This window comes from Fundulus heteroclitus, chromosome 1 (genome assembly GCF_011125445.2).
Source record: "Fundulus heteroclitus isolate FHET01 chromosome 1, MU-UCD_Fhet_4.1, whole genome shotgun sequence".
Classification (NCBI taxonomy): Eukaryota; Metazoa; Chordata; class Actinopteri; order Cyprinodontiformes; family Fundulidae; genus Fundulus; species Fundulus heteroclitus.
This window is the reverse complement of record NC_046361.1, coordinates 41,407,599-41,428,560: the sequence shown is the minus strand read 5'-3', so window position 1 is coordinate 41,428,560 and position 20,962 is coordinate 41,407,599. Positions and strand designations below refer to the sequence as shown.

Below are 20,962 nucleotides of genomic sequence, written 5' to 3'. Positions count from 1 at the left end.
CATCCATCCATCATCCATCCATCCATCCTTCCATCCATCCATCCATCTGTTCATCATCCATCCATCCATCCATCCATCATCCATCCATCCATCCATCCATCCATCCATCTGTTCATCATCCATCCATCCATCCATCCATCCATCCATCCATCTGTTCATCATCCATCCATCCATCCATCCATCTGTTCATCATCCATCCATCCATCCATCCATCCATCCATCCATCCATCCATCCATCCATCTGTTCATCATCCATCCATCCATCCATCCATCCATCCATCTGTTCATCATCCATACAAACCTTCTCAGTCAAAGTATATTTTTAGCAGACCTAAATCTTACGGCAGTCTCAGGTTGGACCTCTGCGCTGACTCTCGGTTCTGGTCCTGAAGCGACACCAGAACAGAACCGGGTACTCACCACTCCAGCGTAGTGAACCAGCTCAAAGGCGGTCTCGTATTTGCGCTTCTTGTCGGGCCGTGGCCGCTGGAAGTTGGGTGACTTCCCCAGATGGTAGTCGTACAGTTTGGTCTTTAAGCTGCCGTCGGTGGCCTTGGGGAACATGCACTCCTCCTCCATGATGGACAGGATCCCCATGGGCTTCACACACAAACAGCAACACTTACTGAGTTTGCATGTCGACTCTACGTTCCTCCTCCATGAAGCGGCCAGACTCACCCGCTCTATGAGGTCGATGCAGGCCTGCAGGTCCAGGCCGAAGTCTATGAAGGTCCACTCTATCCCTTCGGCCCTGTACTCCTCCTGCTCCAGGATGAACATGTGGTGGTTGAAGTACTGCTGCAGCTTCTCGTTGGTGAAGTTGATGCACAGCTGCTCAAAGCTGTTGAGCTGCGGGGAAAATGGAGATCTCAGACATTCAGTGGAGCTCCAGGAGGATGGAGGTGGTCATCTACACGAGGAGAAACCTCCTAAACCTCAAACCCTTCATCTCTGGTTCCAAAATCACTGCAGATTCCTGTTTGTGAAACTTGTGAAGCTACAGAACCAGTAGAAATAAAAATAGCAGGAGGAACCACTGAGATAGCTTCAGTCCAAGGTTCCCCCAACCCGTCTGGACTCAGGAGTTCATGTTTGTTCCTCGTTTTTACCTCAAAGATCTCGAATCCAGCAATGTCGAGGACTCCTATGAAGTACTGGCGAGGCAGAGCGGTGTACAGAGACAAGTTGATCCGACCCACCAGCCACCTGAACATGCGGTCGTACGTGGCTTTGGACAGAGCCGCCACCGCGTAGTTCACCTGCAGACGGACCCAAACGACCAGTCATTGTGAATCCTCTTCACCGAGAACCTGAGACGGACCGCCTGTTACCTGCTCCACCGTCTGCCCCTTCACTATGAACTCATTGCCAACCTTGACTCTGGGGTTGAGCAGCCCCTTCAGCAGCTCAGAGGAGCTGATGCCCATCAGGTACGCCGCCTTGTCCCCACCTGAACACACAACATGGACCCATGAAGGCAGCAGATGTTTCTGGACTTCATTCTGGGGCCTTTTGGTTGCTGCAGGTCCTACTTTCTGTGCCGTCAGCTTCAGCCTGCTCTTCTCTCTGCTTCTTCTTGAACTTCATGTTCCCAAAGTGCATGATGGCTCCAACGATTTTATAGCAGCCGTACTTCTCCTCTGGGGGGAATCCCAGGGTGTCCATGGCACGCTGGACAGAGGAGACACAGGTTAGTGGCCACTAGAGAGGCGAGAGGAGACATGCTGGGGTGAGGAAGGAGGAGACATGCTGGGACGAGGAAAGAGGTGACATGCTGGGACGAGGAAGGAGGAGACGTGTCGGGACGAGGAAGGAGGAGACGTGTGGGACTAGGAAAGAGGAGACATGTGGGACGAGGAAGGAGGAGACGTGTCTGGACTAGGAAAGAGGAGACGTGTCAGGACGAGGAAGGCGGAGACGTGTCTGGACGAGGAAGGAGGAGACGTGTCTGGACTAGGAAAGAGGAGACATGTGGGACGAGGAAGGAGGAGACATTCTGGGACGAGGAAGGAGGAGACGTGTCGGGACGAGGAAGGAGGAAACGTGTCGGGACAAGGAAGGAGGAGACGTGTCGGGACGAGGAAGGAGGAGACATGTCGGGAGGAGGAAGGAGGAGACATTCTGGGACGAGGAAGGAGTAGACATTCTGGGACGAGGAAGGAGTAGACATTCTGGGACGAGGAAGGAGTAGACATTCTGGGACGAGGAAGGAGGAGACATTCTGGGACGAGGAAGGAGGAGACGTGTTGGGACGAGGAAGGAGGAGACATTCTGGGACGAGGAAGGAGGAGACATGTCTGGGGTGAGGAAGGAGGAGACATGTCTGGGACTAGGAAAGAGGAGACATGTCTGGACGAGGACGGAGGAGACATGTCGGGACGAGGAAGGAGGAGACATTCTGGGACGAGGAAGGAGGAGACATTCTGGGACGAGGAAGGAGGAGACATGTGGCACAAGGAAAGAGGAGACATGTCGGGAGGAGGAAGGAGGAGACATTCTGGGACGAGGAAGGAGGAGACATGTCGGGACGAGGAAGGAAGAGACATTCTGGGACGAGGAAGGAGGAGACATGCTGGGACGAGGAAGGAGGAGACATTCTGGGACGAGGAAAGAGGAGACATTCTGGGACGAGGAAGGAGGAGACATTCTGGGACGAGGAAGGAGGAGACATTCTGGGACGAGGAAGGAGGAGACATTCTGGGACGAGGAAGGAGGAGACATGTGGGACGAGGAAGGAGGAGACGTGTCCGGACGAGGGAGGAGACGTGTGGGACTAGGAAAGAGGAGACATGTGGGACGAGGAAGGAGGAGACATTCTGGGACGTGGAAGGAGGAGACGTGTCGGGACTAGGAAAGAGGAGACATGTGGGACGAGGAAGGAGGAGACGTGTCTGGACTAGGAAAGAGGAGACGTGTCTGGACTAGGAAAGAGGAGACATGTGGGACGAAGAAGGCCTCCTACATCAGTGAGGCTGAGCTCCTCGCCGTCGTTGATGCCCTCCACTGAGGTCACGCCCTGGCAGCAGAAGTGATAGTCGTAGGGGTCGGAGGTCACCAGCAGCATGTCTGCAACACATTGATCATGTGATCAGGCTGAACAGCAGGGGGCGCCACATCTCTGCTGCTAGCAGGAAGTGTTGTTGTTGTCAGAGGTGATTTTAGGACAAATGGGACTAAATGGCAGCTGGATCCCTCCATGGTGGGACGTCCCAGACGCCGTGAAGCTTCAGAGTGTGAATGTTAGAAAGTGGGAGTGGAGACGCTCTCCTGCGTGTTGGCAGGATCTGCACCAGAAATCTGCATTTATAGTTTCACACCGTTGGGTTAGAACTTAGACATTACCTCAAAGAAACAAACATGCACACGACAACACATCGGTTTATGATAGGACCGCCAGAATAACACGTCATATAGCTGAGGACATATAAACACAGTCATAAAGCAGGAAACATCAGAGGTTAAAAGGTTAGAATAAAAGATTAACATTAGATTTCCACTGGAATTCAGCTAATGCTTGAATGTGTTTAACAGCAGGAAATGATTAAATGTACTTTTAAACTGAAATGACGATAAAAAAACATTTGTGTGTTCCTTGCTTTATTCTGAAAATTGACGAGATCTCCCAGATCTCTGCAGAAGGGATCTAAATGAAAGCCTGGTGGAGCAGCTCATTGGAGTTTAAATAAACGCAAATAAGTTAGAGTCAATGTTTAAATGAAATAAGGACAAACTAGCTAAATATCAACCGACTGGTTTTATTGTTTTTTTCTTTTGTGGATTAAATAAAGATGTTTTTAATAATGCAGTGAATAATCTGACCAGGTGTACCTTCTATAAAGAGAAAAATGACAGAGAACAAAAAGTTAAAAGCTGAAATAACAACAAGCAATGCAGATTGGAGAGCAGTAGGAGAACTCAGCAGAGAGAGAGAAATAGACCCTGATGTCCTCCAGCAGCCTAAGCCTATAGCAGCATAACTACAGAGGTAGCTCAGGGTAACATGAGCCACTCTGACTAGAAGCTTTGTCACAAAGAAAAGTTTTAAGACTAGTCTTAAAAGTAGACGGGGTGTCTGCCTCACAGACCAAAACTGGGAGTTGGTTCTGGTGGATTTCCTTTGGGTTTGCATGTTTGAGCTCAGAGCGTCCAGGATGGAGGGGAGAAACGCGTTCTTCTCACCAAGGCTGCTTGTCAAATGAGTTTCTGCTAAATAACAGCTTTTTTCTGCTTCACAAATGTTTTAGAATCAACAGTTTATTTTTTGTCATAAAAGCTTGCAGGGATAAAAGTGATGGAGGAGAAGCGCCCCTAACCATGAATAATTAGATGTTTAGACAGCAGGTTCTCCTCCAGCTCATGTCTGCAGCTGTATTACCTCATTATTTTAGCTGCTGGTGACGTCACTGATGACATCACGGTTTTGGGTGTGGTTACCTTGCAGCTCTGGCTTGTGATTGGACAGAATCTGGTAGTAGATGTGGTAGCTCCTCTCTCCTGGTTGCTGAAACACGACTCTGGATTTCTCTAGAAGATCTGAAGGAACAAAGAGAGGCAGGTTGTCTTTTCTATTATGTTTCTTCATATCTCAAATATGCTGTGATATTTTTGGGGGAAATTGCCATTAAAAATCTAATTTTGTCCTCTAAAATAATTGTTTTATGTTAACTCGTGTCGTCTGGCAGTGGGATGGGTTGTAGAAGCTCTAGAAGAGCCTAAAGACCGCTCACAGATGTTGATGTCAGCAGACGCCAGCTTCCCAGACGGACCGAAATGAATGCGGATGAACTTCCCCTGAAACATCCAGCCAGACAAACACAGTCATGCTGAGCCAGCAGCACCGCCTCCTCTGGAGCGCCGTCAGGCCGGGTCAGGTGACCGGACTCACAAAGCGAGACGAGTTGTCGTTCCGGATGGTTTTGGCGTTCCCGAATGCCTCCATTGCTGGGTTGGCTTCAATGATCTGGTCCTCCAGGGAGCGCTGAGGAGAATCAGAGGCCAGCAGGCTGCAGTCAACCCGGCTGGACACAACGAGTCGCCATGAAGAGGAACACAAACCAAGCAACCTACCCCTCTCTTCACGTTCTCCCCCAGAGCCGCCACAGTGGCAAAGTACTGGATCACCCGCTTGGTGTTGACGGTCTTTCCTGCTCCGGACTCCCCGCTGAAGAAGAACACAGAAACAGACTGAAGAACCTCTGACCGTGGCGTACAAAGACGTGGAGGACGGGTTCCTGTAGAAAAGAGACTGAGCACTGCAGGGTGGAGCGTTGCTGAGAGAATCTGGACTTTAAACAGTCCGTTCTGTGTTTTATATCAGCCAGAAAAGATGTCCGCCATGCTGACATCCAATATGGCGGACATCTGATGCTGGAGAACGATGAAAACCTTTCTTCAGATTAACAGTGTTTCTATTTCTGAAGGGGACGCATGAAGATGGTGACTATAGCTCCTTCTGAATACCCTTAATAACAACTCCTAACTCCTAGCTCCTAGGATGGAGTCAGAAACATGGAGGATGGAGTCAGAGACATGGAGGATGGGGTCAGATCCAGATATGTGCTGCTGGCAGGTCGCTGATGTTGGTCACCAGATCAACACAAACTTATTTTAAGCCGACTTTATCAATCAGACGTGTGGGGGGGAGGGAGGGGGGGGGGGGGGGGGGGGGATCAAGCATTCAATCGTCTTCAGATCTTCAAAGTTTGCTGGCTTGGAAACTAAAGCCCAGTCTGAAAACGTGTAATTAGGTTCTGAACCCGAACGTTGATGGGAAATTCAGGAACGATGCATCAACATTCTTCCGTCATTAAGTGAAACCAGCGCTTGATTCCCCGTCAAAGCAGGAATTAGAACTTTGCTGAGAAACATGGTCAGCAGGATTTCATCCACTCCGTGTGGTGAAGTCCTCCTGCACCCCGACTCACAAACAGCTCCAAAGCATAATGCTTCCACCTCCGTGCTTTACAGTAGCGGCGATGTTCTTCAGGTCACCCAGCTCTTCTGAACTTTGCGGGTTAAGATGATCGAACAGAGCTGGAGGCTGAGCTTTGGTCTGAGAAGTTCCTCCACTGCTCAGTTTCCATGTTAACAAGCTGCTAATATTCATGAACCGGCGGAACAACATGTTATTTTTCTTAGATACAGTAGATGGGACAATAACACAATAGAAATCTATTTTTATTTCACATTTGAAAATTCCGGGTAAAATTTGAACCTTTAGGATAAAATAACATCCAACCGGTGCTGATGATGTTCTGTGTTACAGATTAAAGACATGATAATGATTGGCTGTTATTCTGATTAATATGATAATTACTTTTCCTATAACGGTGAAACAAACACTGATCTCTATTATCCACTGGAGTGCTAATCACCGTCTGTTTGAATGAGTCGCTTTGAAGCCACCAGCCGCCATATTGGTACTCCCTATTTTCCCCCAGTAACTAGGGAATATGTGCGCTACAGCATCGAATAACGAGGATTTTCTCATGTTCAGGGGGGGCTTAAGACTTTTAAAATGTCAAATGCCATATACTTTTATGTTATGTTCTAAAAATATCTAGTACTGAGAAAGTCATGTGCTGAAATATTTTGCATTTTATTTATTTAAATATAAATGTGTGTGTATATATATATATATATATATATAGATATATATATATAGTATATATATATATATATATATATATATATATACATATATATATGTATGTGTGTATACATATATATATATATATATATATACATATATACATATATATATATATATATATATATATATATACATATATACATATATATATATATATATATAACATTTATAAATATATAAATAACAATATACAAAAACATATATTTACATATATGTATACATATATATATATATGTTTAATATGAATAACATGCAAAATATTTCAGCACCTAATTTCCTAGTAGTTGATAGTGTTAGTACATCCACTGACTGTAGAATTACCTGTGAAACGTTTTCACTGAGCCAGAAAACTGCTTGTTGTTGCAACCAAATCCTGTGGGATTCTGTGAGAGTAGGGAGTAGCAAGATGGCGGCCAGTGACTTCAGTTTTTCGGCAAAATCAGCACTCCAGTGTATTATATAGCTCAGTGGAAACAAAACCATCAAATAAATCAGTTTAAACGTATACGTTGTTTAAAGCAGCGCTTATTGTGAGGAGGAGTGTGACTCACGTGATGAGCATGGACTGGTTCTCTCGGTCTGTGGAGGAAGAGAAAACAGTGAATCTGCTGGTGTGAAGGTCAGACGGTGGAGGAATAAACTCTGGGCGCCTCATTCTCAGCCCTGTGGAACACCAACATTCACACCAGCCAATGAACCTTCACGGCTGATTAAACAGGAAGAGACTCACTCTTCAGCAGGTCGCTGTAGGCTCCGTCAGCGATGGCGTAGATGTGGGGGGGCGTGTCAGCGCGCCGCCTCCCCTTATAGGCAGCGACCACCGCCGGCGCGTAGACCGGCAGCCATTTGTAGGGATTCACCGCCACACAGAAGAGGCCGGAGTAGGTCTGAGGCGGGAGAAACCATGACAACGAGGCGTGAGGGAGACGTTTTAGCCCAGATCAGCTTGTGTGACGTGTGTGACACTTGCATAGATCATCCACATGCTGTATCTCCTCCGCAGGTTGAAGAGCACCGACGCCTCGTTGAGGTGGGTCAGCGTGGCCATGTCCTCCATCATGTCGAACTTAGCAGGGTTCATGGGCTGCAGGTCGCTTTCTCTCACCACCACAAACTGGAAGCAGTCAGCAGGTTCTCAGTGAGACGCGCTTCAGGCCTTAAACTTCACTTCTACCGCTCTGACAGCGTCTAGGATTACTGATTAGAAAGCTTTGATGCAGAAATACAACCACAGCACACGTGATGTGAATTACAGTGATGCTTCACGCCATTTCTGCCCTCAGTCCAGCTAACACATTTAGTTTAGAGCCACAAAAGTTACACTTCTCTTTGAAACAAGAGCTTTTATTTTCATTGTATACTTAACAAAATGTGTTTAATTTTTTTTTAAATTAAAGATTTATTATTATTTAACCAACAGTATTGTTATGTTTAGGTTTAATACATTTTCTTGAATTGGATCATTTGATTTTTACAGCAAATAGCATCAAAATGATGAAAAAGCAACCCATTGACAAAAAGAAGCTTCTTTTATCTATAGTAAAATATTCTATACATCATTAGTTTCTTTCTTTCTGGAAATGTTGCAGAACTAAATGCATCTTAAAGCTAGCAACTTTAAATTATCTTTACATTTAGAAACATTGACCGATTCTTTCCCTTCACATATTTTGGTCTAAATTTTTAGGAGCCAAAGCTGAAGGTGTAAAGAGCCTCAGGCTGCTTTGGGCCAAATGAAGACAGAGGAGTAAAATAACGTCCTGGAGCTGGAACTCAATTCTATTTTATTTGTATAACGCCAATTCACATTAAAAAGTCAGACTCCATCAGATCCTCCAGGTTGGTGAGAAAGTTTCCTCTCTAAGGAAACCCAGCAGGTTGCATCAAGTCTCTCCAAGCAGCATTCACTCCTCCTGAAAGAGCGTAGAGCCACAGTGGACAGTCGTCTGCATTGTTGATGGCTTTGCAGCAATCCCTCATACTGAGCATGCATGAAGCGACAGTGGAGAGGAAAACTCCCCTTTAACAGGGAGGAAAACCTCCAGCAGAACCAGAACCAGGCTCAGTGTGAACGCTCATCAGAGGAATCCATATTTGATGCAGAAAATCAGATTTTTCTGACCTTTTAACCTGGAAACTGGATGTTTATCAGCTGAAGAAGAGAAGCTTTAACCTCCAACACCCCATAAAACAGCAGGAGGAATACTAGTGAAGCAGTTAACCAGCTAAGCTAACCGAAGAGTTAACAGTCTAGGGTTAACTAACCCGTCCATCTCGGGTCTCCACCGTCGTCTTGTCTCCGTCCAGCTCTCTGACCTCCACCTCGATGTAGGCTTCAGCTTCATCCGGCATCCAAACGCGCTTCGTCCCTGGAAGAGTTTAGAGTGGAGATATCAGGCAGAACATTATGACCACCTCCAGGAGCATTAAGAGGGAGTGGGGCCTGTCCTTCAGGAGAAATGGTCGCTGTGAGGAACTGGTTAGATGTTCTCTTGCAGCAACCAGCTGGGATGTTCCATAAATGGGCTAAAAATCTGAATTGAAACTATTTGTTGCTTATGAATCATGTTTTATGACATTATGATATAAAATGCCTGATTAATGAATGTTTGTGTGGAAACGATTGGCTGTGTTTCACATCATCATCTGTAAAAACTGCAGCTGCCTCAAGCTGATTGGACAGGCACCAGTTAAACCAGCCAATCAGAGGACAGATTGAGAGTCTCCAGGAAATAGTGGTCAGCTGTACTAAAGGTTTTCTCCTCTTTCCTGTAAAGTTTGTATCGGGCTGGGTTACCATCGAAGGCCTGGGCCCTGGCAGCCAGCTGCTCCAGGTTGGTGAGGCGGAGATAACGAGCAGCTTCTCCAAACTCCTTCATGTCCAGAAAGCGAGACATCTGAGGACGAGGAGACACAGAGAAAGTCCGGCTATGACCCGACTGCCTTCAACAGGTTCTGGAGCAAAACATGGTTCAAGACACGCTTCCTGTTTGGGTCCAGGGCCAGTCAGGGCCCAGAGTTTACCTGTAGTCCTGATGCATGAGAACAGTAAGAAATAACAATTATTTTATGTTCAGAAACGGTTCACAGGAAAAGAGACTAAAGGAGAAATAATTAGAAAACCCAGAAATAAAAATAAAATAACAATTAAGTAATTGTAATAAGGAACAATTAGCATATATGGAAATGATACAAAGTAATTAAATATTATATATATATATATATATATATATATATATATATATATATATATATATATATATTATATATTAATATTTTATATATAAATAAAACCAACATTTTACTTTATGTCAATATTTTCTTTGTTTCCAGTGCAGATTTCTTTATTTCACCAAAGACAATCAGCTAAATATCAACAATTTAAGACAGATATTCACCTAAGTCTCATTTATTTGTAGAAATACGGCTGTTTATGGCCTTTCATAAATGTCAAATTAAAAAAACTTCCCGTAATTGATGCACATGATGGACTTGAGCTCCCTCTAGTGGTCAGTTTAAGTTTTTCAGGTCAGAACCGGGCCTGTTGGGTTTTCTAGTCTTCAGGGATATTAGTTGTGAATTAATCATGAAGTAAGAAATTCATTAAGATTTAAGTTATTTTCAGAAGAAGATTTTAAACGTTTTGTCTGGTTCTGTTCTATTTAAAGTTTATTTATTAGACCATCATGTGAACCTCTGTGATGCTCTGAGTTCCCAGAGACCAGAACCGGCTCTGCCCTGATGTTCTGTAACTGCTGGTTGGATAAAGTTCTGCTCGGTTCTGTAAAACAAAACAACGACAGATGTCCCCCGGCAGCAGCCTGGTGCCACGTTGGATCCTGCAGCATTTAGACAACAATCTTTATTTAGCAGGAGGCGAATCCCAGAGCCACCGCGCTGGAGATGAGCCGGAGCTGCAGAGGTCCTCCTCCGTGACTCAGCGGGTTTACAGAGAACCAGCAGCTGCTCCTCCAGCTCAGCGGCATCCCAGCGGGATCCCAGCGGGATCCCAGCGGGGCCGGGTCCGATTACGGTCTGAGCTCATAAGGCCTGTCAGTAAACACGGCTGATCTGTGGCATCACACAGGGAATGTTGTTCTGTCAGGACTCTACGGGGAACAGGGAGAGCCTCCCATCAGCTGCTGACGGACACCATGATGGGATTCTGGATCCGCCGCCTGGCCTGAGCCCTCTGCAGAACAAAGGTTCTGTTTGGAACAGAGTCTAACCCTGAGGAACACCCTGAGGAACACCCTGAGGAACACCTAGAAGACTGTAGTGCTGCCCTTCTCATTGACCTTTCCACGGCCCTTTGATCCAGAAACTGTAACATCAGCTTGACTGACCGTGTTTGGTACCTCCATCACTGCGATAACTCAACTATAAATAAGTCAGATTTTCTTGAACTTAGTATATTTGTCCTTGATTTGAGCGGGTAAAAAAGATGATCTGCCAATGGACAATGCTAATTAGACATCCTGCACTTGAAATAAGATGATGGAGATGAGTTGTTCCTATTTTAAGTGCAGAAATCTTATTCCATTGGCAGTCATTTTATTTGTGTGCTCAAATCAAGGACAAATACACTCAGTTTAAGAAAATGCAGCTTATTTTTAGTTAAGTTTTTGCAGTGCAGGGTCAGTGTTGACACCTGTTCACTGGATGAATGATGAAGGTCATCACGCAGGTTTCTGTCCATCTCTATGCTGAAGACACTGTTATTTATTCATCGCCTATTATTGCTTATTGCCTCTATATTTTTCCTCCTACGTGACACCTGAACAGAGCCAGTCTAGGATCCCAGGATGTTGTTCCTCTCCGTGTTCCTTCAGTCTGGACGGATTTAGGAGAACCGGCCTCGTCTTCCTCTGCACCTTCAACCTGGAACCATCTTCATCAGGACCTGAGCTGCTGGTATGCCCTCTGGCTGATTTTATTTCCTATTTAAAAAATCTAGCAACAATATCAGGAAGTTCTACCTCTTGTTCTTAAATGTTTATTTATTTGTTCCTTAATTAATTATTATTTTAAACGTTGTGACGCTGTATCTTAGTAAGTCTTACCATACTATATCATACACTGCATCTTTATTTATAACACATGTGTCTCGATGAGACCCCTGTAGAAATAAAAGTTTATAATAATAATAATAATAATAATAATAATAATAATAATAATAATAATAATAATAATAGTAAATAATAATTATAAAAAGAAGAACCCCTGAGGAAACTCTGAAGAACATTAAAGGAACAGAGGAAGAAATGGTTATCTGTTAATCCTGCTGTAAACTGGACTAAAACGTACCGCTCATCAGAAGGTTCTGGGTTCTGTTGATCTAATCTTTCTAATCTCCTTATCTTGCTGTCAGAACCTCTTTAGTTCAAACCGATCTTTGGGATTTTTCCTCTGAATCTGACTGACGCTGATTTTATTTCTGGCTTTACTGCAGAGTCCCCACCAGAGGGCGCTGTTCTCTGACGTCAGCAGGCCGTTATTCCGGATTTGAGCCCAGATGGGCCATGACAATAAAAATCAGCCCAGCATGTGAATATTTTCGTCTCATAAACTAATGAGACGGTTTGTGATTTCAGAGCGTTTCACATCAGATGCAGTCCAGCCTTCAACAAGTTCTGGTTCTGCTCTCTTTCTGAAAGGTGGTGGTCCTGATGGAGCTCCTCTCCTCATCTCATATCCAGGACCTGGTTCTGGTTCTGGGTGTCAGCCGGGCTGAACCAGAGCTTCAGCTTTTAACTCCACCGAGGAGCAAAGCCTCCATCAGTGCAGACCAGGTTCTGGTCCATCTGAACATCTCCATCCAGGAAGGAGAACCATGGAGCTTCACAACATCCCAACATTCCTGAGATCGGTTTGCTTTACGCTTCACGGGTTCTGCTCCCTATAAAACACAACCTGGGCCAAAACGAACCAGAACCAGAACCAGAACAGAACTAGTTACCTGTGATCAGAATATTTCCCAGAACAACCCATAGAACCCAGAAGCAGCTCTTTGGTTTGACCCGTCAGGTGTGGGGAACCTGGGTTCTACAGAACCGAGCAGCCAGTTTTGGGTCTGAGCTGAAAACCTTTGAGGGGAGGATCCATAAAAATCAGCCTTAAAGACCTGGACCTCCACACCAAGGACAAGAAGGCGGTGACAGGTTCTGATGCATCTTCTCCTCACTGGAGCTGCCTGAGGGGCTGATGGGTAATGTAGTCCAGCAGGCGGCACTCACCTTGTTGGGTTCCTCAGCGTTCCTCAGCGTTCTCTGCATCTGATGGCGGTCTGTCCACGTCTCACCTTAAAAGCTGCAGAGGTTTCCACCGCATGTGACCGGCTGCAGCTCACTGGCTGGACCGGGTCACTGGGCGGAACCGGGCCGCGGCGCCACCCCCCACCTGCTCCACCCTTCATTACGACCCACTGAGACCCGTTAAGACCCGTTAAGACCCACTGAGAGCCACGGTGAGCCAGACGGCAGCTTTTTCTGCAGCAGTTTAAAACAAATCCAACTTTTATTAGATTTGTGGCCTAATTTAATCATAAAGTTTAAAAGGTGATTCTGACTCAGAGGTCTTAGGAAATAAATCAGAACTGTTCACACAGATCAGACTGCAGAATTTTTCTTGGGAGCTTTTAATTCTTTATTTTTATATGTTTAAAATACTGAAACTTTGACATAAACGCCTTCCTGGAGAGATTTTAGAGAAACTCTGAGATGAAAACGGTCCATTAATGATTGGCTCAGATGAATTCAGATGATTTTTTCCTGAATCTGTGATGCTGCGTCGGGGTCTGAGGCACCAGCTGCATCTTTTCTGCAGCGACGCTCCTCTGCAGACCTCCTGCTGCGTCTCCAGCGTAGGACAGAAACCTTTGCAGGTTTGAGGGGAGCTGCTGGAGCAGGACCAGGATTATTCTGGGACTTCTCCTGGCTGCCATGGGTTTGGCGTCTGGAGCCTGAGGATGATGAATGTGGGGATGAAGAGCAGAGTCTGTGGCTGAGCTGCCGGTGGGTCTTTGTGTTCAGAGGTTCAGCTTTACTGCTGATATGCAGCACAGATGCCAGTAATCCCCCCGGCTGGACACACATCATTCATGTGAGCCGAGCTGCGCTGATGTCTGCTAACCCTCCATTGTCAGCTTCATCCCTCCGATTGTTCGCCACCGTTCCTTCCTAACTCCAGCCGATTCCCTGCAATCCCTGAGAATCTCTGCGTAAACCCAGAATAGCCACACAAACAGCTGGAGGGATTCCCTGCAGATCTGCAGCTCAGACACAAACACTGAGGGCTGGAGGAGCAGAGCTGAGATAATTCATCCATCCGCCTGCTTCCTGCGCTGCGTTCAGGAAGCAGACAGCCAGCAGGAGAGCGCCTCAGGGCGGAGGAGGCTGCAGTCTGCGCCGCGTTGGCCTCCGCTTGGCCTCCGCTTGGCCTCCGCTTGGCCTCTGCTCCGCTGCTGAAGCAAAGAGAAGACACATTTTTATTTTACTTCATGCGTTCTGCAGGTTGCAGCTCCTTCAGACTCACCTGGTGGGCAGAGATTCCTCGGGGCTCTGCCAGCTGTGGCTCTTTGGACCTTCCACAGTAACTTTGGCTGCAAATTATATTTTTATTGTCGTTTTTAAATGTAATAATGAAAATAAATTTTCTTAGAATAATAACTTTTAATTTTCACAAAGGAATGATATTAAAAGTGCAAGTAGTATTTCATTTTAAATCTACATTTTTTCATAATATTGAAAACTATTAATTTTTACATCATTATCCACAAATATCAACATCCTGTCCATCCTCTTTTTTTTAAATAGACATTAAAGGGCGTTTCCTAAACGATGACAACATATTTCCTACAGTAGATCTTGTCTTTTTTTCAAAAGGCCAGGCAACATTTGCGGATCTGAACGACTTTAATTCAAGTGGACTGTAGGAAAAATTGCTCTTTACACTGTAAAGGTTGCTGACCTCTGATCTAGACCAGGGGTGTCCAAACTTTTATTCATGTTGGCCAAAACTATTAAGTCAAAAGTACTGGAGGACCAAAAATTTACTTTAAAAACAACTAAAATTACCCAAACAGTGTGTTGGGATTTAAAATAGTTTTTAGACCTGCTCCACAATATATGGGCATGCAATAATTGAATTAAATAGTCAGATTTTCTGTACAAAGATTATTAAATCACTGTAGACCCAAAACTTAAAAAGGGTTTTGACATTTGCCGCATTAAAAGATGGACAGTTTACAAATTATTTTCGACTCAACTGAAAAATTAAAAAAAAGTCTATTTTCAGCAATAAAAGCAGGATTTGGTACAGTCAAAAAAAACCACGTCCTGCATTTAGCTAATTTTTATAAATGACATTTCAATACAGGTTTTAATGCACCAAAGTCTGCATTTGAGTAAAAGTTGAAGAGAATGTAAAAAAATGTAAATATACTTTATGTTGCAGGAAGCTTCAGTTAAACGCTGGAGTTTGTTGGTAGAGAAGCTGATGGTTTTTGTTTGGTGGCTTTCAGGTTCTGATCTTCCCGCCTGCGTGATTTAGAGCAAGACTGAAGTGGAAAGTCAAACATTTAGTTATAAATTTATAAATGATCCCTCTGGGTTTGCAGACAGACAGAGAGACGTAGAGATGGTTTTAATTATTTACTCTAAAAGAAAACAAACCATAACCGCTCCTGTTGTGAAGAAGTGTTTCATTTAAACTTATTTGGGGGGTTCCAGCATCAGTGAGGTCATAAAACAGCATCTGAATCAGATCAAAGTCTGGACTTTAACTAGGCCACTCAGAGGATCGCTGCAGCCTAAAGAACCGATGATCCAACATTGTCCTTCAGGGTTTTCTGACAGCAGAATTCAGGGTTCCTGCAGCAACAAGCCAGCCCGGATCGTCACACTCCAGCTGATGTTCTCGCTTTAGACGCTGCTTTGTTTATCGGTGATTCATGACCTTTTACCTTCACAGCGTTTTCCAGTTTCCGTCCAGCACCGCTCTGCCCCGCTGACGGCTGGCGAGGAAACTTTAGCCCCGCCTCCAGCCGTCACGGTTACTGTGACATTAACACTTTAAAGAAATCTGTGACAAACTGTAAAAATGTAAATACATCCTTATGAAGAAGCAAGGGGAGACTAGGCTGTCTGATCTGCTCCAGTTTGCCTCACAGAGCTCAGATTTAGGGCTTTCTGAGGTTTTAGCCACGGTGAGAACGACAAGAAGGACTTTAAAGTGCAAAGCCGCTGACTTTTGGATGCAGAGAAATTATTTTTATAGGTTGGATATTAGATCCTGGTTCTGATTCCACATCCTGCACACGGCGGTTTGATCAGCCGCCCTGAACAACTTCCAGAACCAAACACTCTTTAGGGCTAAAACTGAGCATCTATCAGTGTGAAATGAGAGAAAACAGATCTGATTGGGTTAACAAACACAGAGCGCCTGGCTGCGGACGGAAAGTTGTCCTTTTTCTGTGCTCCCTTCAGACCTGGTGCACGGTTTCTGAAAAATTATATTTCAGTTTGACCCTCTCTTAATATTGATCACTCCTCAGTTGTTCCTGGACTTCCTCATTTCTCCTTGCTCCTCAGCCAATCAGTGAACAGCATTCTGGTCTCCTCACATCTCAGCGCTCCGGTCGTACTTCCTGAGGCACGAGGAAAGCCGCCACCATCCAGGTATGAAAACGCTCGAAAAGCGGGCAGAGCCGAGTGGAGATGTTCTGGTTTCATCTGAGACCTCACAGGTGAACTGGCAACCAGCACCTGGAGCACCTTTGGTAGCTCAGCCACTCCAGGGAAGGTTCTCCACTGTTCCACATGTTCTCCATCTGTGGATCATAGTTCTCTCTGTGGTTCTCCCAAAGACTTAGAAACACCAGACTCATGGATGCCAGAGACAGGTACTTGATTTATTTAGATGGGGGCATGCAGTGTGAGCTTGAGCGATCCTTTGGCCTACTTCATGCTGTCAGACAGGTTCTGTCTGAGGGATCTGGTGATCGTGAAGGTCTGCCAGTAATCAGAGCGGGGTTTGAGTTGTGGATCAGAACCAGAAGGATGTGTTAATCAGTCCATGGATGATGAAAGGAGGAGGACAGCAACCTTTCACACCAGACCCGGTTCATCTCTCCAGGAAATGAAATCATTTTTAAGAACTGCCTGCTGTGATTCCTCAGGTCGTCTTTTTCTCACATTCAACGTCTTTTATCTGAGACGCTGAAATGGCACAAACAAAGTTTCCTGGAGCTGAACTTCATCCTTAGGTGCTAAAGAGGAGCTTTTCTGTCAGATAACTGATTCCTGAAGATCAGTTAAATCCTGAGTTAGTCTGAAAAGGCTCTGGGTGAGCTGGACATCACTCTGCTCAGGTTGTTAGGATTAAGAAACACATTAGAAACATATTAGACACATTAGAACCATATTAGACACATTAGAAACATATTAGACACATTAGAAACATGTTAGAAACATATTAGACACATTAGAAACATATTAGACACACATTAAAAACATTAGAAACATACTATAATCAGATGTTTTAGCAAATGTCTGCACGCTGTTTTAGTAAAAATAAACCTATAAATGTCATCTGTGTGACTCAGAGCTGCTCAGCAGAGCGACACGGTTAACCACAGCATGAGAAGAACTCCTGATGCGTTATCAAAGGGGTTCTATCTGGTTCCTCATGAAGCCTTTAAACCAAGCAGCAGTTGTGGGTTAAACCCCGAACACACCAGCCAGACGGGGCAGCTGTCAGCTACCCATCAGGCCCGGAGGTTCCCAGAATAAACCAGCAGCTAAGGCCAGCAGAGCAGCTCAGAGACGCCAGAGAAACCCACAGATGGGCCGGTTCCCCCCCGACGGCTCAGACCAGGTTTGGTTCTGCACAGCTCTGTGGTCCCTGCAGAACTGCCCTGCTCAAAGGACAGGGTCAGAGGGCACCAGGATGGCTGGTTCTGGTGTTTGTGGCGACCCGCAGTCCCTCCTGCAGATGCAGCTTTCCAGCCTAAAACCTGCCTGATCGTTTCAGAGACGGAGAAGAAAAAGCCTGGAGAAATCTGACTGAGCAACAGTTTTATTTGAGGAAAGAAAACTTTTTACACTATTAGAACATGATCTGATCGTCTGAAACATTTTTCTTTCTCAGCCACAACTTCCCTTTAAAATAAGAACATTTTCTTCACATAATAACAATTCAGGTAATTTAGCAAAATCCACACAAAATTCATGGAAAAATGTTTCCTTCTCTGCTTTAAAAAGCTTGCCTTTTAAAATGTAGTGATTTTCACTCTTCTTCTACACAAAGCTGCTAGAAACTGAACTCAGTGTTTTACAAACCGGATCTCCAGCTTCCTGAAGATCCTTTTAACGCTTCTGAATAATTTATATGGCACGGGAACCATAAGCTGCAGATCCTCTTAGCTGCTAAAAGGTATTTACACACAAAAACAGACGACTCAGCGGGTTTTATGACGACTCAGCAAGTTTTTATGGCGACTCAGCAAGTTTCCTGACGACTCAGCAGGATTTTATGACGACTCAGCAGGTTTTTATGGCGACTCAGCAGGTTTTTATGACGACGCAGCAGGTTTTATGACGACTCAGCGAGTTTTATGACGACTCAGCGGGTTTCATGACGACTCAGCAGGTTTCATGATGACTCAGCAGGTTTTTATGGCGACTCAGCAAGATTTTATGACGACTCAGCAGCATTTTATGACGACTCAGCAGGTTTCATGATGACTCAGCAGGTTTTATGCTAAGTTATTGAGCTGATTTGTAGGAGTTCTTGTGCACCAGAACAGCAGAAACATGAGAAACGCAGCGTTGGACTCGGACAACGTCTCTCTAACCACTTGGTGTGAGAGTGACGGCAGAGATTGAGGAACAGATCGGTGTGGATCGGCTGCAGGTTCAGTCCAGCATCAGTCCAGCTGGACGCCGGTCGGGTTCATCAGGGCTTGTAGATCTGATGGTTTCCTCCGGCGGCGGTCGGCGGCAGGGCGCCGCTCCCCCCGGCCTGGATGTCGGCGAATCCCATCCTCTGCCTCCTCTTCCTCTGCTCCGTCATCTGCAGACAAACAGGGAGTCCGAACCGTCAGACGCTGAGTCGTTTTCTATTTAAATTCAGATAACTGAAGCCTGGCTGAGCTGCTGTTCAGAGACCTGAACTACAATAAAGATTTTCTTTTGCTTTTTTAATTGTTTTAAAGCACAAAAATATATAAAATAAAAATATTACGATAAACACACAAAGTGATAAACCTTCAAAGGAGAGGGTAGAAGTGTGAACTTATTCACAATTACAATCACTTCATCTTCATAAAGTATCATAGTAATATATATGTTGTTTATTCATTCAGTAAATGTATTAAGGTGTTTAAAATATAACAGTTACACTAAAATACTAGTACTACTGTTAATAATTAATACTACTACAATAATAATAATAATAATAATAATAATAATAATAATAATAATAATTGTTGATAGTTTTAAAGATAAAAAGTAAAGTAAGGCATAAAGCCCTTCAAGCTGTCCATTATCAGACATCAGTGGACGATGGCGAGGCGGGAGCCGTCCAAAGTCCGTAAATTTCTGATCAGCTTGAAGGACATTAACCTTTTCTTGTGGTTCTAACCTCACAAGGTTTCATTGTACATTTCTCCCTGAGACTCTAAGGTACTTTTTCTGAAAATATGACTTGATGGATTTTAAATGAACATTTAGTGAAATGTCACCACTAGGTGGAGCTGTCGAGCACGGTCTGTAGACCAAAACAAGCCACGCCCCTCTCTACCTCCACCCCATTTCCCCATCACCTCGTATGAACCTCGTTCTTTCTATCTAAAATCGTGAAATGTCTCTTATTTCTCCTTTGAAGGATCAGATCCGGCGGTTCTGAATGCTCTAACAGCGCCGCCCTGCTGGCAGCATGTGGACGGTTCCTCAGACGCAGCTTTACCTGCTCCTTGAGCTCGTTGAGCTGCCCCGTCAGCGTGATCACCACCTTCATGGTGGAGCCCAGCTTGTCCTGCAGCATCCGCATCTCGTTCTGCTCGCCGTCGCCGTCCGTCACCACCAGGGACATGGCCTGCATCCGCGGGAACCAGTCCAGGTTGTTGTTCTGCGACAGCCAGGAGACGGTTAGGGCACCGGGCCTAACCCTAAATTACAACCTTAATAGCTTAATGCACTGTTTCTCAACCTTTTTTGACCCAAGGTATATTGTTTTCATTGGAAGAAATCACGAGGCACACAAAGAAATGTTAAACAACTGATACTCTGTAGCCGCCTATATTAACAATACGGTCATTCTTATCAAAGTGCCTTGAATAGGAATCAAATAAACTCATCTTTTATTTTTCTTCTTTTAAATAAAAAGCGCACTTTCCAGGGTGGAAAGTTTGATTTCATGATGAAAAGTATGGGCCTAAAAGACTGAAATGACTAAAACATCAATAGTTCAACTTTGTAGTCCAACTTTTTTTTATATTTCATTTTAGTTTCTATTATCCCATATTGTATTTATTTTGTTTCTACATTTTATTCCAACTTGCTTTTATTCTGTTTTATTTTCCTATATTTTAATCATGTAAAGCACTTTGCGTTGCCTTTGTACTGAAATATGCTGTAGAAATAAATTTGTCCACTTCAGAAATACAGCTGGAGCAGTGCCACAACAATGTGCTCTTAAACTTAAGAGCACTTTTATAAACTCTTATTCTGTCCAAAAGCATTCTGTTAGCAGGAATACAGACAATAATGCTTATTCTGACAGAAGCAATAATACTTGGGAAAGTTGCATGTACAAAATCTCAGTATATTTTACTCGCTTAGTTTCATTTGGAGATGGCGTTTAAGCCTTTTGGGCACCAGAGCGCTGTTGGAAAGCTCATCACTGCATACCAGGCACAGCGGAGTCGCTGTCACTGCATCACCGGTGAAAGTAAATCAAAATTAAATGTAACTCTCACAGTATTTGCCGTCTGTTGACATCCACTGATACTAGAACCTTCATCTGGGTCCTAATTTTGTCCCGGGTCCAGATCTGAGTTAGCATTTCACTGACACTTCTTCATCGCCGTTATCACAGTCCTGCTCTCATCGCTACCATCACATCCATGCATCACTAATTCTCTGGTCTTAACGTACAATTCACCACCTGCTGCCATCTAGTGGTGAGCAGTTATTACGTGATTACGCCGCCAGTCACTGCTACAGCACAGACACTGGCTGATTATTTACAGATAATAATTCATCCGTTTACAAATAAATCATTTTAGACCAATTGGGTGAAATTGGATCA

General features: G+C 44.6%; 2 protein-coding genes across 3 annotated transcripts in view; both read right to left on the bottom strand.

The window, feature by feature from the left end:
* LOC105917263 (myosin-7B) overlaps nt 1-12,989 on the bottom strand; it is a 35,671-nt gene extending 22,682 nt beyond the window's left edge. Inside the window, exons 1-16 of the mRNA XM_036143219.1 lie at nt 12,889-12,989; nt 9,450-9,549; nt 8,918-9,021; nt 7,623-7,766; nt 7,383-7,539; nt 7,204-7,231; nt 5,068-5,161; nt 4,886-4,978; nt 4,728-4,791; nt 4,435-4,533; nt 2,963-3,066; nt 1,533-1,671; nt 1,332-1,450; nt 1,110-1,259; nt 679-849; nt 421-600 (exon numbers count right to left, since the gene is read on the bottom strand). Coding sequence (XP_035999112.1) covers nt 421-600; nt 679-849; nt 1,110-1,259; nt 1,332-1,450; nt 1,533-1,671; nt 2,963-3,066; nt 4,435-4,533; nt 4,728-4,791; nt 4,886-4,978; nt 5,068-5,161; nt 7,204-7,231; nt 7,383-7,539; nt 7,623-7,766; nt 8,918-9,021; nt 9,450-9,549; nt 12,889-12,927 — 1,785 coding nt within the window. The 5' untranslated portion in view covers nt 12,928-12,989. The remainder of the gene's footprint in view (nt 1-420; nt 601-678; nt 850-1,109; nt 1,260-1,331; nt 1,451-1,532; nt 1,672-2,962; nt 3,067-4,434; nt 4,534-4,727; nt 4,792-4,885; nt 4,979-5,067; nt 5,162-7,203; nt 7,232-7,382; nt 7,540-7,622; nt 7,767-8,917; nt 9,022-9,449; nt 9,550-12,888) is intronic.
* Nucleotides 12,990-17,716: 4,727 nt separating this feature from the next.
* Nucleotides 17,717-20,962, bottom strand: part of itpr3 (inositol 1,4,5-trisphosphate receptor, type 3) — a 68,119-nt gene continuing 64,873 nt past the window's right edge. For both annotated transcript variants that reach the window (XM_036143211.1, XM_036143214.1), the window contains 2 exons: nt 19,619-19,780; nt 17,717-18,724 (listed from right to left, as the gene is read on the bottom strand). In XM_036143211.1, coding sequence (XP_035999104.1) covers nt 18,608-18,724; nt 19,619-19,780 — 279 coding nt within the window. In that variant the 3' untranslated portion in view covers nt 17,717-18,607. The remainder of the gene's footprint in view (nt 18,725-19,618; nt 19,781-20,962) is intronic.